The 17,101-nt window shown below is 44.2% G+C and overlaps 1 protein-coding gene across 2 annotated transcripts in view; it reads right to left on the reverse strand.

Annotated features, from left to right (window-relative positions):
• Positions 1-17,101, reverse strand: part of TLL2 (tolloid like 2) — an 83,269-nt gene that overhangs the window by 39,382 nt on the left and 26,786 nt on the right. For both annotated transcript variants that reach the window (XM_072931022.1, XM_030275948.4), the window contains exon 2: positions 12,461-12,568. In XM_072931022.1, coding sequence (XP_072787123.1) covers positions 12,461-12,568 — 108 coding nt within the window. The remainder of the gene's footprint in view (positions 1-12,460; positions 12,569-17,101) is intronic.

The following is a 17,101-nucleotide window of genomic DNA, read 5'->3' on the forward strand; positions in this document are numbered from 1 at the left end:
GTGAATTATATGGTGAATTAGGGAAAAAGAACAACTCTGCATTTAGTGAATTGTTCTCCTAAGAGGGAGCTGCATGGGATTGAATTGCAAATGATGGCACCAAACCCTAGAGCCGGGCCCCTCTCCTGTGCCCGAGCTGCTGACCTCTGCTGTGCTGCGGTGCCATTCGAGCACACGGCTTTTCCAAGCTGTGAGCACATTCTTTCCCAGAGATCAGTGCAGGCCTTGGTTTCTTATGCAAAGAAGAGGTTTGAATAAACTAGTGTGACTAATGAAATCTACAACATCTTTGCATATTTTTTCTTATAGTAGCCCATGAAAAGGGAGAGCACTATACAAAGGCCAGATATGGGGGTGCACATATACAGATATTTTCAAACTCTAATCTCACTCATACGGACAGAGAGCACCCACAGCCTTGTGTCTCACAAGGGTGTTTGGAATCAAACATGACAATTTTAGAAGACTCTTTTCTGATTCACTTGAGTTTTTTTGACATTTCCTATCATCATGACACCTAAAGATATCCCAAAACTTAAAGTGACTTGACAGACATTTAGTCCTCTTCTGATTCTTTCCAAGAGAGGGCTAATGTAGGATCCCAGAAGAACTGGTATGCCATTAACAATAAATAAGGAAGCCAAGAAATGCACCTTGTATCTGGAAGCAGCTGCACATAGGTTGCAGGTAATGTGTAGGTCCTGCTATCCCCTCAACACATTCCTGAAGTGGTACCTCTCTGTCAGACTACTCTGTCACATCCAAAAGCAGAACATATTCCAGTTACTGCTCCAGAGCATGAAATGCCCATGCAGGTACTGAAGCCCATTATCATTGGAAACACTGAAGAGGAGAAGGGAGATTTCCAGTTTGACATTGTGCTCTGTGGAAAGCCAATCAAAGCAGGCTTGGTATCCCACAAAGACATGACATTGACTTTAATGGATTTCCCGCAGTTAACAAGCCCCCCAGGATCACTTTCATCCTCACTGCTTTCCACCCACTGCTATGCTAGACCAGCACTCATCCTTCTTCAGTCTGAGTTTTATCTACTTCTCCAACAATCAGTTGAAGATAGAGAATTTGTTAGCTCATGTCTCCATACAGAGAGCTGTACTAGATCTCCTAAACCCTCTTAACCTCAACATTGTGGTAATTCAATTCTTCCTAATAATTTGTCCTACTTAACAGCTGCAACCCCAGCAGAACACCACTGGACCCCCCTAACTGGGTAACTTAATTCCTGTGCATGACCTGACAGAGGCACAAAAGAGATTCTCTACCCAGGCTGGGGAATATTTCATCTTCTACCTACAGTGCACTTGTACAACAACTTGTTTTTCTGTTTCTCACAGAGGAGCACTGCCAAGGGAGCTTGGCTAACTGAAGGAAATGTCCAGTAGCTTGAAAGAACCATAAATCTGAGATAAAGCCACCATGTCTGCAAGCATGGCTGAAGAAGAGGTGCATAAACTGTTTTCAGGAACTAGAAGCAGCCTGAGGTGGTAGGTAAGGGTCCGGCGAAGCAGAAAGCAGCAGGCTGGGGCTTTGTTGTGAAGAAAGCAGTTTCTCTCACTCTCCCAGGAGAGGAAAATGAAAATTCAATTTTGTTAAATGAAGTCCAAGTTGTTCAGCCAAAACCAAAATAAAGGACAAGATATTAAGAGAGAGAGAAAGCACAAAGCATGCCACCAAAACTATACTGTTTGTAGTTTATTGCACCACTAGTACAGGCAAAAGATGTGCAGCCTGAAGGAAGAGCAAGAAGCAGGCTCCATTCAGTACCCTTACTTCCAGTAAGAGAGGGTGGGACTTGGAGAAGTAGTAATATATCAGACCTGAAAATGTGTCTTCTACAAGATGGAATTCAGGATTGAAGGTATTTATTGCTGTGCATATTCTTGTTTGGTTTGTTTGCTTAAGCCCAGGTAGTCTGAATCACCAAAGAGGGGACAGATCTCTTGCCAGCTAAAGTTTCTGTGCTTCTTCCATTTGTTTATGGACCAAGAAGAGATTCTTGTCTGAAAAACGAAGAGGAAAGCCAGGCAAAGCAGTGAAGCAGCCTGCTGGTGAATCAGAATGCATGTAACTGGCCCAGAAATACCTACCACCCTCCTACTTGGACCATTTAAGACCTCAAAGCTGTTTGAGGGGCAGCTGACTTCTAAAACATTTTAGCACCATCCATCTTTGAGCTTTCATTGGAAAATGCTGCTCTGAGGCAGGAGGAGTTACCCAACTGAAAGAAAGGAGAAACATCAGTCTATCCTAAGTTAAGCTTCATTTTCAAATGATGCCTATCTATGATGTTAGTCTGAAACCCAACTAGGGAGAATAGGAATTGTAGTTGTCTGAAAAATTGCAGTCTGAGAACACAGAATATTCTTGCATGGGAAATTGGATGGTATGAAGCTTGCAACACTTCCTTTTTTTCCAAACTGTAAAAGTTCCCATTAAAATCAAAACCACTTTCAGAACAGGTCCAAGCCAGGATACTTTTTCCTCTCCAGACCAATGAAGAATCTCTTCATGTTCATAGAGTTTTCCTTTCCCTTTCCTAGTTGCTGTTCACACAGGAAAAGGGTTCTACAGCTGAACTTTGAAGATAGTTACCACCCATATGCTCATCACCTCTGATGAGGACAAAGGAGTCCACAGTCAGCACTGAGGACTTAGACAGATTTTCCAATTTTTCTAATTTAGCAGAGAGTAACTGGGCTGTGCACATAATTATTTGCTCTCAGGTGAATCGAACCGTAGCAAGAGTTTTTCTAATATATCTCACCGTGGAGAAAAGGCCATTTCAGAGCTGGGTCACAACACAGTGATGAAAAAAATACTTTTGAAAAATTATTAACGATTTTACCTCCCCTACCTTATGCATTAGAACACCCTGTTTTCACAGTCTCACTCAATATATGGACTATTCACACGCCATGGCTTAGAGACTGGATTTCAAACAGAGACTGCAATGAAGCACCAACAAAACCAAGTAGTCATTCTTTAGAGTTCCAGTTTTGGTGAGTTCTATCATATTATGACCATCAGAGAAGCTCCTGGAAAACCAAGATAAGTCAAACAATGTTACATGCAGTTTTTAACTTCATTAACCACTGGTCAAGAACTGTTTAGCATAGGAAAAACTTTATTTCACTTGGTTTTCTAAGCACAGAAAAAGTGATGATTTTATTAAAACAATTTCTGCTGGGAAAATGCATTCAGAATGCAGAACAGATGTTTCCCAGAGCTGGTGGAGAGTCTATAGCAAAAACCTTTCATAAACCCCCATACCCTGGAGATCTGAGCAAATGATTTGAGATATATCCTTCAGCATTTCCTGTCAGTGGAATAGCTGAAGCTCCCTCAATTTATTTAAAGAAAAATAAATTAAAGAAAGGAAGAATTCTGAACCCCAAATTCCCTGCAGGAATCTGTTTTTCCTATTCAGAGTAAGCTGACTAGCTGCAATAACTCAGGAGAGTCCCAAGGTCCAGAGGCTTGACAGGCAGATGTGTCATCTCCACATCAGCTGTGAATGCTTGTGCAGGGAGAAGGACACTGGCCTCACAGGGAAGTTCACAAGAGGAGGAAGGTGAGTACAGCTAAGTAAACCCAGGGCTGCCACAGACATCAGCTGCAAAGCACTTAATGGACCAAAATCTTCTGCTGGCCAGCTGTATTTGGAGTGCTATGGCAGGCAGAAGTGCAGGCAGCACCAATCCCAAACACCCTGTATTTTGCCTGGATACTGCCCGCTCTTCTGGAAGTGGCAACATTGCTTTTATACTGTGATGCATCTTGTTTTTAAAGAAGGCATTGCAAGAAAGGGGACAATCTCACCCAACCTCTCCACCAACCTTTGAACTGAGAGTTAATGCTTTGGGAGATCAACATTCTCTGAATAAAAGGAAGGACTGAGAAGACTGAAAGGAGTTTTTTCTTGTGGGCTGTAACAATCACTTCTGTTTCCTAGGGTAAAAAGACAGATAAATGAGAGATAAAAGAAAGAAAAAATTACCTACAACCTGTGTCATCTCATGGGTTTCTTCCAGTGAGAAAGAGCCCTGCAAGTACAGTGCTTTTACTGAAGCAAGTGAAAATTTAATACTGAAGAGGGTACATGAGTATTCTGGCCATGTGAGTGTCTCTGTTGTTTAGCCAGGTCCCCACACACGGTGTAACACTTCTCCCCTCCCAGTATATAAATTGAGTAATGCATAGTACTAACTATCCCCATCCCCTTGTATTTGATTTCTTGTCAATCTGATGGATCAAGATCTGTTCCTAACAGGTGTCTGCTTCACTATTACATTCCTCTCAATTAAAAAAAATCACATTCCCTCCCTGTCTCTCTTTTGGAAGGAAAGAGAAAGGAAAAGGAAGAAGGAAAGTGAACTGGCAGGCAATAAGGAAACTGTAAGAGCTGGCTTGGGTTTCCCATTGCTGTCCTAGTAGACAGTACCAACCTCACAGCCCCCCTTGGCTGACATTCCTTTCCTTCTGACCTGCAAAGTGTAATTTCTTCAGCCTCAGTGCACCCCAGGCTGCTCCAGACAGGGCCATGCACTGTTCCCTGTGCTGCCCTGCAGCAGCTCCCGGCCCTGCTCCAGCTGGGGCTTCCAGGGAGAGCCTGTGGCTCTCAGCAACCCAGCCAGGCCACTCCTCCCCTTCAGCCTTCCTAATCCTCTCATTTTCCTCCCACCTTGTTTATACTGGATAAAAATTACTCAAAATGAAAACGCTTACATGGGAAACTAAGTTATGTTTGACTGAAATTAAAACTCCTTCCACGAAGAACATTTTGTGCCACCAGAGAGACCTTTCTTCCTGCCTAGACATTCAGACACTCACAGTCCTGGAGCTTCTTGGAGAGTTTTTGGTACCTTCTTATGCCATGGGGGCCTGAATCATGTTTAACAGGCTGAGCAGCCCAAGTAGATATAGCTGAGACACTTCATCTGCTTGGTTACCTACCAACTCCACCACAGCTCATTTAAAGAGCACCTGAAACCAACTGCCAAACCAGGGAAACTGAGGCAGGAGCCAGCACTATGGCCAGACAAGTGGGACTTAGAACACTTTGGGAGCACAAGCCAAATGTAGCCACTGTTAGGTAACCTTAGACCACCTCCTTCCCCAAGGTCTTCCCTGACTCCTTGGTGAAACAGGTCCAAATCATTTGCTGTCATTAGAAGAGCCATGGGGGAGCAGAGGACTTTCCCCACTGAGCAAGCTGCCCCAATAGGTGCTGGTGGAGCTGCCCTGTCCTTCCCAGGGACAGCTACAGTTTGCAGGGGGACTTGGGTCTCAAACCCACTCTACCACCAACTGACTCCAGGACACAGCAACAGCAACAGCTGAAGAAAAGGAGTGGCCAATCCCCTCCCTAACACACCCTGATGCATCTCACACTCCCTTTTCCTCTCTAGGAAGTGGAACTGCAAGATAATCTGAATATTTCCTTTTGCTCCTGATCTTTGCCCTGGAGAAATTTGTTACCCATTCCCCGGGGCTGTCCAAGTCACCATCTGGCCACAGAAATACAACAGCAAACACAGTCCAGTGTTCCAGCCTAAAACTAATTTGCTTTCTTTCCCCACTTGACAGCTGAATAAATACTTTGTCCTCACCATTTGAAAAGGGGAGCCACAGCAAAGGGGTTTTGTGCACTGCAGCTACAAGCATCAGCCTTGTCTCCAAATTAAGCCTGAACAAGTGGCTCAAAGGGAACACATTTATTCCACAAATGTAACCCCTTTCTGTTCAGAATCAACCACGAGCAGTTTACAACTTCTATTTTATTTGTCGTTTGCTATTGTCCAACAAGCCATTTTGGCAATTGATTGTTTCCTGGACCTTCCAGACATTTTTCTGACCAGTGTAAGCGACTTTTATTTTGTGGACACAGTCTCCTGCTTGAAAGTAGAGAGCCTAAGGGTCAAGATGACCCAGCCAGTCTTTCAGAGTGACCATCCTGCAATGACTGCTCTCAGAGCTTATTAGACCCTACTCTTTCATGGGCTGTTTCTGCCTCCAAACTCATTTGACTAAAACATTCTCAGAAATGACGAGGCAGCTTATGCAATTGAGGCAAATACAAATTTTCATTTGAGCAAATATTCAAGGAAATTAGGCATTTGCCCAGCTCTGAAGCACAAATGCATGATTTAGTCAATGCCACAGTTATTGGCTAAGCACTGTCGAATTTTACAATTAGGGTAATGGATTTAACTTTCAATGTAATTTCCATATGGATAAACTGATCTCCTCAAGTACACTTGCCCATGTGTTCCCTTCATCACAGCTAATTAATATAAAACTATTTAATAACCTCCACTTAAATACAAAAGACCATTCAGAATCTTCTGGCATCAGTAAAAGCAACAGCCTCCAAATGTGATACACCAGCTGTAGACGAGAGCAAAAGAAAATTTAATTAAGAGCAATCAAGAGGACAACAAGGGCAAACAGAAATCAGATGTTATAAATGCTCCTACAGTGTGATTACCCCAGCTCCTGAAAGAGTTAATGGTGCCAACCAGTTCCAACTTCCAGGTGCTTTAGATGTGCCCAAGAGACCTTTGAGGATGGGGAATGTAATGGGGCTGGGAGCCAAAACCTGGCATAGTTAAGTGTGGAGCAGCAGAGATTCGGCAATATCTGTGCATCACTGCAGCAGCTATGCCCAAAGCTGCAGCTATGCCCAAAGCTGATGGTGGCACCATGCTGAATAGGAAGAAACTACAGAAACAGGCTGTATGGAAGTAGCTTCAACCATGGCATCAACAGACAGTTTCTGCAGATGTTTTTGGGTGCTTAAATAATGTTAATTACTCATTAACAAAATCCATGCTATTTCATTTCTGAAGTGCAGCATTTGACAAGAGTGATACTGAGTTACTTGCCTTCCTGGATGATTTCTGAAAGAAGCATATGAATTGTGACTCACAAGATAAGCACAACTAAAGTTTCCACTAAGAATGAGTAAGTGGCAGCGTTTGAAATAGCTGGGGATTTTTGTTACAATGGAGAAAGCTTTATCGCTTGGATGGATTCATTTGAGCAATACTGCAGCATTCATAAAACCACTAAAATAAAATTGTGTAAGGCTGAACATTGACTACACAGCAGAAATCAAACCAATTATTTTGACAGGTGGAAGGCCACCATCCAGAAAACTTGATTTCAGGGAACAGTGCATTTACAAAACAAACTTTGTGGTGCATGTGGCCAGCTGCCACTGGGAACTTAGACAAGAGGAAAAAGAACATTTTAGTCCACAGGAAATGTGGAGCAAGTAACAGAGTTGTGTCATTCAGGTTGTGCTCTGCCCATTCAGGTGTACTCAGCACCTATTGCTTGGGACTGTCTTTACCCTGCCCTACAGAACATTTATCACAAGCAAAGGGGAAAAAGGAGATAGATTTCATTTCTCTGTCACAAGTCTGGAACACCACAGTCAAGTGTGTAAAGGAATACTGCAAGCCCACGAGTCGCACCTGGTTTCAAAGCAACATGCCATACTGGAAAGACCCTAGCTGAAAGAAAATCGGAGCCTGCGTATCTGTTGGTGGGATAGGTGCACCTCTTGTTGCTTGCTACTCAGGCAGATCACAAGCAGCACTCACTGCACAGGAAGGCACTGGACAGCCCCTGAGAACAGGCAGATGTGGCCAACAATCCGACTTCCCCACTCCTGACAGCCATGCTGTCCTGACTATGGGTTTCTTCTCCAGCTTTACAAGGGAGATCTGTCCCCTTTGCACATATACACATTCCATGCTTTGGCATCTTGACTTGATGACCTTCTCTCCTCTTCTACCACTAAGCACCAGACTGGCAGATTCCAGTCCTGCAACTAGAAAAAGTACACATCTAAGATGAGAAAAATCCCTCTCAAAAATTTCCAGAAAAGACTTCAAGCTGATACTCAGAAACGCATAAAGAAAAGCACTTGGTGTGAAAATATCAAACCTAAAGATAGGCATTTTCTGTTCTTAACTACAGAGGGAATTAGAAGGTCCACCAGCTAAGGGTATGGGATTTCTAGACAGTTATCTTTATGCTGGACAAAATCAGGCAAGTCTGAAAAGGTTGCAATAGGACTGTAAGACTCTGGGCTGGGGGAAGAAAAGCACAGTATCTGCTTTCTTCAAAGAGAAGATCATTGGCTTATCTTATCTGCACAGAAGTGCAGATTTGGGACAGGGGGTAACTCAGAAAAGCAGAGCGAACAAGAACACTCTTGCCCCTAGAGGACTTACTCAGCTCTTCCAAAGGGGAGCTCCTGCTTTGCCTTAGCAAACCAAAGAACTGTGGGAAATGCATTTCATGGTTGTCTGCTCTGGTAAAACCCCTGATTGAACAGACTCACAGAGGTAAACATTTGGACTAGTCATAGAAAAATCATCTGGCACAGCTAACCAAACCTCAGCATCAGGCCAGCTCTAGGCACCTACCTTTCCACTCTTGAGGCTCCTCTTCCTGTTAAAAATGTGCCTGGATTGCAAAGAGACATCCCCAGAGTGCATGTCACGTGTTGTGGAAAACTGAAAGGAGGTATGTAGACAGCTGACAGAGCCCTCAGACAGGTCTGTTGGAACAAAGATGCTCCTCTACTCACACAGGAGGAAGCAACCTTCACTAAAGATTTCCCAGGGAAAGAGCAGACCCCTGCAGAGAGTTCACAGATGTGGGTTATGTTACAGCACGTACAGAGTTATCTGCACTGCTCCTGGCCAATATGACCAATACAGCTCAGGTTAAGTTAGCACAACCCATAGACTTACTCTAAGCCTAAATGAATTAAAAGTTGGGCTCCAAGCAGCCCTAAATGCTATGACTCTGTGGTTCTGTGAAATCCAGTCCACTCCTTCTACCCTAAACCAAGTGACATCACAGTAGAGCACCAAATATGAGTTACAATGGGAAAACCAGCTGAGGTGGCAAGCATGTGTCAAATCAGCTGAATTTAACAGTCTTTCAAATCCATAAATCAGATCGTCCCTGGAATCTCAGTCAGTCATGGTCTAAATCCCTGGATTTTGCAGTCTATATTTAGCACTTAGTTAAATTTCACCAGAACCACGTGAGCATAGCATTCAAGAGGACTCTGATGTAATGCGCAGCACTACTACTGACCACAGCCCCTTCACCCTGCTTGTGACTGCCATCAGTACCTAAGCATTCCACAGGCAAAGTCTCTCCACCCTGAGGTTAAGTAACACAACTCTCAGCAGGAGAGCTGCACTCCAGCAACCTGTCCAGCAAGTAAATCCAGCTTACACTGGAATCAGTGCCTTTCCTCAAGAATGCAACCAGAGACAGTGACCATGAGCATCTCAAAACAAGAAAAAGCAAAGCATCCTGTTGCAGAGAGGCCCATGTACAGATGTGGTGAGGCAGCAGAGCAGCTGACTGTATTTTCACAGCACACTCAAGAACAGAAGAGCTGCTGCCAATGAACCAGGTCCCTGCTCTTGAGACAAAGTCTAATGTAGATCTCCTGTCTGCCTCATTTGTCAGAGAATTACCTGCATGAATTTGCTGTCAGAGCCTCCAGTCACTGATAGCAGCCTCTGTCTCCAGTGATTTCAGTAGAGAGCCTGGGTTCAAATATATCCCTCTCCCAGCTGCACTGTTATCTGAAGCATTACTCTAGCTAGAAAAGATACTCTTTGTATTTCTTCTGCCAGTCATTTGTGGCATTGTGAAAGGCTCATCAAGGCCTTCAAGCAATGAGCCTCAAAACCTCTCAGGATGAGAAGTAAAGAAAACTTGTTTTGACTGTTCTTGAAAAGCATTCTTGGCGACAGTGGGATATGGAGTCAGCTTCTTAGCAGCAAGCCCAGCACAGCATGGCATCAGTGAGGGCAGCCAGATGCCCTCGGCTTTTGATCGGCTGCTGTCAAACCCTGAAGAGACAAACTTGCCCTTCTTACTCACAGAGGTGCTTTTCAGGACTAGAAATTGTCTCTATGATACAAAAATCAGGTAAAGGGGTAATGTATCAGAAAAGTCCTCATAATCCCTAAAATGCCCATAAAAACTTAAATCAAGCCAGTTAGTATTAAACAGGCACATACCTCTAAGAGGCATGGCAAAAAATAAAGTCTTCTTCCCTTCTTTTCTAGACAATGACTCAGAGAGGGTGGAGAAGGGGAAAACTTAAAACATCTGACAGTCTCTGTCTTTACCAGGCAAGGCAAAGCTTTCCCTCAAGCAGTACATTGCTGGATCCAGAGCACCATGTGTCCCATCCACTCCTAAGTACAAAGGAACCTCAATCTGACAGCTGCAGATGCTCCACACAAGCTATTAGGGGGCACACCTATAAACAGCCCAGCAGTGTCAAATGGCACAATCTTCCCTTCTCCTCCCAGCTGAACAGCATTTTCTGGGAACAAGGGAACAACACTGGGCAAGAAGAATGCCTGGTCTAAAAACATGGTCAGAACTGCAGCTCCCAGGTCCGAAGAGCCTGGGTGTCTGTATGTACGTACTAAGTACTTCCTCCACTATACAACTAATCCGATTAACAGCTTTAGGCTACTCTGAAATGTTATCATTCAAGGGGTTCCATTCATAAAGGGTCTTAGGCTGTTTCTGTACAGAGGTTGCATTCTTCCCACTGGAAATAAAGCAGGGAGTAGGATTTTCTCCCAGGGAAGAATGGAGCCCAATCCCCCACCATGATGAAGCAGGCCACCCTCTTACAATTCACATGAGTGTCAAACAAGCCTCACAAGAAAAAAATCAACCCTTCCTGCCCATGGAAAGAGCCCCTCACAGGGCAGGTGACCACAGAGATCCCTCTGTGTCTGCTCTGCAGAAAGCATCACAGTCACAGGGGCTGTCCATTTGTCAGCTGTAAAGTCAGGGATACAAATGAAACCTGCTACAGATGAGGACAAGGGAGAGTGAGTGAGGTGACATCTCCGTTCACCCAAGACAAAGCAATGTATAATGTATCAGTAAAAAGTGCAAAGCAGAGACTGGTCCAAACACACCACATGAGCCATGGCTGTAAGAGACCGGTGCCAGCATTAAATGATACAGATGTGAGCTGTAAATCCAGTTCATTTTCTGGGTGGCACAGGTCTGGCACCAGTGCCAAGTGAAAGAAATGTGCTAGACACCACAGCTAAAAATGTTACCAGAGAAAACTGATACAATCAAACATATCTGACTTTGCTTTCCCGGTAACGTCCTCATCTAACTTCAGGAATCAACAAAGGGATATGAAAGAGATTAATGCTGCCTGTCCCACTTAGACCTCATTTTCTGATATATCTTCTGCTCCTAATAACCTACCACCTAAGAATGTGTGACAACCAAAAGCACAATATGAATGAGCTAAGTGACACGGCAGGGCAGGACAATGGCATTTCCAGGGAGCTACCCATAATCTGAAGAACTGGACAGCCCTTCTCCCCCCAGAATTTCAGTTACATTGACATTAAATATGCCTGTGCTAGATGTACCATCTTTGACACTCATCTCAATAGGAAGCTGGGCCACTCACTCCCAGAACCAGACCTAAATGGTACTTAGATGCTCTGAAGCCAAAGCTAGGCAGTTACAAGGAAAGAGAATCAGCCACTGGTGCTTTCAAATGACAGATGAGCTGAGTGGCACAGAGGTCAGGTGAATATACAATTTCAGTGACTTTTACCTCTACCCACCCTCGCACCCTACTTGCTAACCTAGAGGCAGAACAGCAAAGAAAAACGGAAGTTTGTTCTGACTTTCTTTGCCTCCAGTCCCTCTGGTACCTCTCAGAGATCAGACTTGCAGCAATTTCTCTCTTGCAGCATAAAGTGAACCAGAGGGAAAAACCCTGTGCGGAGCCCTCTAAATCAGATGCAGTGTTTCAGAGACTGTTAAAGCTGGAGTCCAGTCAGAGGTCTTGAGTCAAGAAACACCTTTGGTCTGGCATGAGACTGAGCATACATTAGAGTTGCACAGGGGGACAAGCTGAGCACACACTTTACACAATTGTTAACATATTTTGATTAGAATATCACTTCTAGGGCAGTCTGGATGCATGACTGCAGTGGGTTTTACTAGGTAGACAGCTGAAAAAAAAGTGTTATTCCATTAAGATCATACAGTGAAAGAAAAAAGGAGCATAATGAGAGTCAGAACTCCTGACAAACTGAATGGCTGAACTTCAAACACATCTCCTTCCAAATTAGCAAAAAGGTATGTCCTCACAGAAAGAGACCAGTGCTATAAATCTGAAAATATCCCTCAGACAAGATAGGATTTGGCTACATCAGGTTGTGACTTAATTTTCATTTAACAAAGCTCAGAGCTGGATCCCACCCCCAGTGCCATAACTAAGCTCTGCACACACCACCCTGGCTGGGGGAACAGCATCACGAGGGAAATGAAATCCTCCTTTCCTAAGGACAAAACCAGGTGAAAGAAGGCATCACCACCCCAGGGCTGCCCTTACCTGAAGTGTGTCTTGCGTTGCCATCTGAGTGCTTTAAGTCAACAGTTGTGTCTATCTGAAACAACTTCAGATCATCTTCATCTAAAGCGATATCTCCCCAAAAGGCAGCTGGAGAGAAACAAAGTGCAATTAGTTTAGTTTTTATTTTGGAAGGAAGGTACAGTTCCCAGTTGGCTTGTATCACACATAAAATTCTATCACTTCGTGGACCAGAAAAAGGTCGAAGGTACCAACAGTGGACATCAGTGGAGGCCAAGTGACAGCACTTACATTAAGTCACGGCACAGATCCACCAGAATGAGATGATGACCTGGGATTCCTTGTGCCACTCATTCACATAGGTGTGACTCTCAACGAGGGGTGTTCACTCCTCATTACAGCCTGCATGAGGCAACCACCAGCATGGTCCTATTTCCTGTGAAGGAACTAGGTAAGTCACAGCTCAGATCCTCACTGAGATGTTGCACTGCACCATCCCCAGGTGAACAATCTGTGTAAGATTGGAGGACAGCAGTGAAGCACCCAAGCTCAGCACTGTAGCTGAAGGCTACAGGCTTCAGGATCTCACACACCCCCAGACACACTGCACTGGTCCCAGTCCAACCTGAGAGCCAGCCTGCCATTTCCACTTAGCTAGAGAAACACCAGTTATTTGTCCCCTTGTGGATAAGTTCCCTAGATTTAAGTGTGCAGAGTTTTCAATTTTATAAAAATCTTTAAATTTCAGTCAGAAGGCAGCAAAATAAGGTAAACAAACAGATCACTTGATATTCACAGCTCAGAGAAACCGACTGGAAATCATTTGAGTGGAAAAATTATAGCCCTGAGGTATCCTGGCTGAGTTGATGCTACACAGTACCAGGAGGTACCATTTTGAGAATCTGAACAAAATAAGCACAGGCAATGAGGCAGTTGACCAAGCCTAGCAGTTCTTTCAGAGATAAACAGATTACAAACAGAGCTCTTAAAACTTGTAAAGAGGCCTGTATATGCTGATGAAAAATTAGAAAAAACAGAGCAAATTAATGAATGATATGGTTGAAGGGAACTCAGTCAGACAAGGAACAATGCTAAGGCACTGTCTGCAACAATGCCCAGATTTGATGAAATTTCTTTTTACTTCTCTTGTTAAGTCAACATTTACATTACTTGAGGGGAAAAAACATCCCATTGCTACACTAGGAACACAACTGAGCAAAGCACGTTAGGCCTGAGAAACCAATGTGCTTTACCAACCATTTCACTTTTACTGCAAAGACCAAATGGAACATGGACTTTTGCCATCAGATCTGTGGCAATTGAATTAAGAAAGGTTAACTCAGGAGTTTTCTTTGACACAGCATGGTATTGGTTCTGATGCAGGACTTGATTCCTCTATTCTAAATCTCAGCACCTCAGTCAGTACAATAGTGTTTGCCAATATCACTGGTCTGGGACGTGGGCATGGAAAGAAATCTTTGCTTGCTACAAGCAGCAGAGCCCTGGCATGAGCAGAGGGTGACTCTACTGCTTCTCCCTTTCCCTGGGACAAAGCTGTCTCCCCTCTTTACCTGCCTGCAGCCGCCTCAAGAGAGGCTAGTTCCAGCTTTTTCACTGGGTCTCCATAAAATTGCTACAAAAACCCAGTTCCAGAAGAGGACATGGCTTATGCAGACAAATCTATACACAGACTAACATCATCAATAACTAGGGCAGACCCTCCCTTTGCTACACAAACACAGAACTCAGGCTCTCCCCAGCTTCTGGGCAATCCAAGAACAGAGAAGAACACAAAACACTGGCAGATCCCCCCCAGGTAACAAGTCTACCAGTACAGCCAAACATCCCAAGCTGACTGGGATGGAAGTGGAAGAACGCAGTGACACAGGTTCCTGTGAGTGCATTTTGAGGGGAAGACATTTTATCTATCCACAGAAATTACTTGCCCAGAACAATGTGGCAGTCAAGAGGCAGAGATGGAAATGGCATCCCATGCCCATCCAATTACCTCCCCAGCCACGTTTGGTAAGTCACTACTGTACTGGCCACGTGCCACCAGCATTCCCTCCCCTCCTGCCAAACCTACTGTCCCAGCTCATTGCCACCACCCTGGGCTCCCAGTGGCTCTTTTCCACTAGTAGCACACAGTCTGCTTCTCAGGCCAAGGTAGCCCATGCCAAAACACAGCTTGCAGGGCAAGCCTGCAGCGTGGACTTACACCAATGCAATTGTTATGTTGTCCTTCCCAATGGAAGGCAGCAGTTCACTCCCAGTTCTAGCAAAGGGATCTCTTTCTGTTACAAAGTAATCCATCATCCTGAAAGATAGCCCACTACAAAAGCAGCATTTCCCCAGCATTTATTTCCAGCTCTCTGCAGTCCCAGCGTGCTCCAGGGAACCAGGATTTCTCCCAGCCCCAGCCAGCTGAACAATTGTCCTTGCTGCAGTCCCGGCTGAGAATGCTACACTGCAACTTCTGCTGTGCCATCAAAGGCCCCTTCCTAAAGACAGGCAAGCCTGTAAGCCTGCCTCCACCCAGAGGGAGCTGTCCCACAGGAAAGCCCAAATACTTTATTTTAAAGGGTCACAAGTTCAGAGACTGCTGCCAAAGGAAGTATCTCAAACCATCCCTTCTGGTTTCTTTTACTGAGTTCTCCATTTTAATTTAATGTGCGAGGATTAAAACAACAAAAAAAAAATAATAAAAGAAAAAGAAACAAACAAAAAAAAATCTCCAAACAGCAGGCTAACAACCTTGGAAACCAGAGTTTCTCTTGGCAGAGCTCTGTAGTGTACACCCAGGTGCAAACTCTTAACACACAGTTCAACAGCATGCCAGCTTTTCTTTGAGAAAATACATTAATCACTCTGGATGGTAAGAACAGAGCAGCTCTTTTTGAGCTTGATGGAGCCAATATGAGAGACTTTGCTTCTCTACTGGGCTGGTAACCTGCACCAACCACCTCAATGCTGAACCTCACCACCCCCAGCATATGCAACCAGACAGATTTCTTTCCTGGGCAAAGGGGAAGGATGACAGTGTTTAACAAACAAATTCAGCACCAAAATGAAAAAAGCAGCCTGGCAAGCTGTCTGCATTCTCAGCACATTTCTCCCACAGGAAAACAGTCCACGTGCTGACATCTGAATTGTGTGCTGAGCACAGAGGTGCCATGACACCAGGAAAGTGTGGCAGGTGGCACTGGGAAGGAGAACATTTCCTTCTGGGCAGAGGACACGCTCAACAGTTTTCCCAGGTGCTTCCCCCACAGCCAGAGCCCAAAGCATTAATGTCTTCACAGTCCTCACTTTCCACAGGAACATTTTGGGGAGTCCCCAGCAATGTGACAGCACAAAGTGTCTTCTTTCTAAAAGGCTCACCACTCTTCCCTGCGAATCACCTCCAACTTGCTTTTTCCCCCCCAGTGCCGCCCTTCTCCTATTTCCCACTTGCATTTTCTCCTTTCCCTGGTTCTGAGTAGCACAATCCTATTTCAGAGTAGAAAAATAATTGTGCTGTCTCTCATATGAGAATTCAATTCAGATGTGTTGAAACAGTTTAAAACTTTCATTTTCCATTAAAAGTATGTTTTATCCAGTTCTTTTAATAAGAATCTTGTACTTTGGTGTTTTTTTTTTTCTTTCCTTCAAAGATATACAAGGAAAAGAATAAATCACCAAAAAAAAAGCTTATGATATTCAGACAGAAAACATAATAATATTGTTCCTAAAAATACATGTCAATCCAAAATGCACTTTTGCAATTTGTTAAAACCAGTCTTATCTGTAACACTTCAAGACAAATTCCTGGGGATGGGTATCCTTCACTTTCACCACAGTCAGCTACAAACTTCTACAAGAACAAGAACCACTTTAGCTGCTAGAAGAAAAATATAACTCCATACTTGAAAAACATCACCCAGTGTCTGTGTCTGAACTGATCTTCAGCCACCAAGTTGGAGCAAACCTTCCATCCATTTCCTTGTCACAAACTCTTGCCAGGAAGCCCCTATTCCAGCACCAGTATAGGCCATAGGTTTGTCCTGGTGACAGGGATCAGCAAAGCAGTGTCCCTGGGCATACTGTGGAAAACCACTGCAATTTCCCCTCTAGCACTGAGCAAAACCAGCTGTGACAGAGATTGACAGAAAGATTTTGGAAACACATATACCCTGCCTGCCAGGAAAGCACCCTCCATCCCACTCCACCTCAGATATAGACTCTGAAGCTTTTATTTAAAAATAGCAGGTTTTAAGTGCTGAATGGGATCTGAACTTAGCTTGATGATCTGAGTCAAAGGGGCCCTCTTGCTATGGGGTCATGCCAAGCTGTGTATGTCACCAGCTCAAGGATCTTCTTCACATTTGCAGCTAACTGGCACAGCTCACACTGACAGATTTCCTTTCAGTTCTTCTAGCAGAGTTCCAACACAGTTTTGCTGCTCTTTTTGAGCAGGTGTCCAACAGGGCAATACAGGAATGAGCAGGCTAAACAAAGAGCAATGTGAACCCAAGTAGGTGCCTCAGATTTGTTTCTTCAATACTCACAACTCAGACATTCCCACACAACACGAGCATTCCCAGCCCCTGTGTGTAGATAACAGCTGGGTTCCCAAGCAGAGGTACCTCATGACTTGTGCCAGTACAAAATATACAAGGAAGA

Source organism: Taeniopygia guttata, chromosome 6, assembly GCF_048771995.1.
Source record: "Taeniopygia guttata chromosome 6, bTaeGut7.mat, whole genome shotgun sequence".
NCBI lineage: Eukaryota > Metazoa > Chordata > Aves > Passeriformes > Estrildidae > Taeniopygia > Taeniopygia guttata.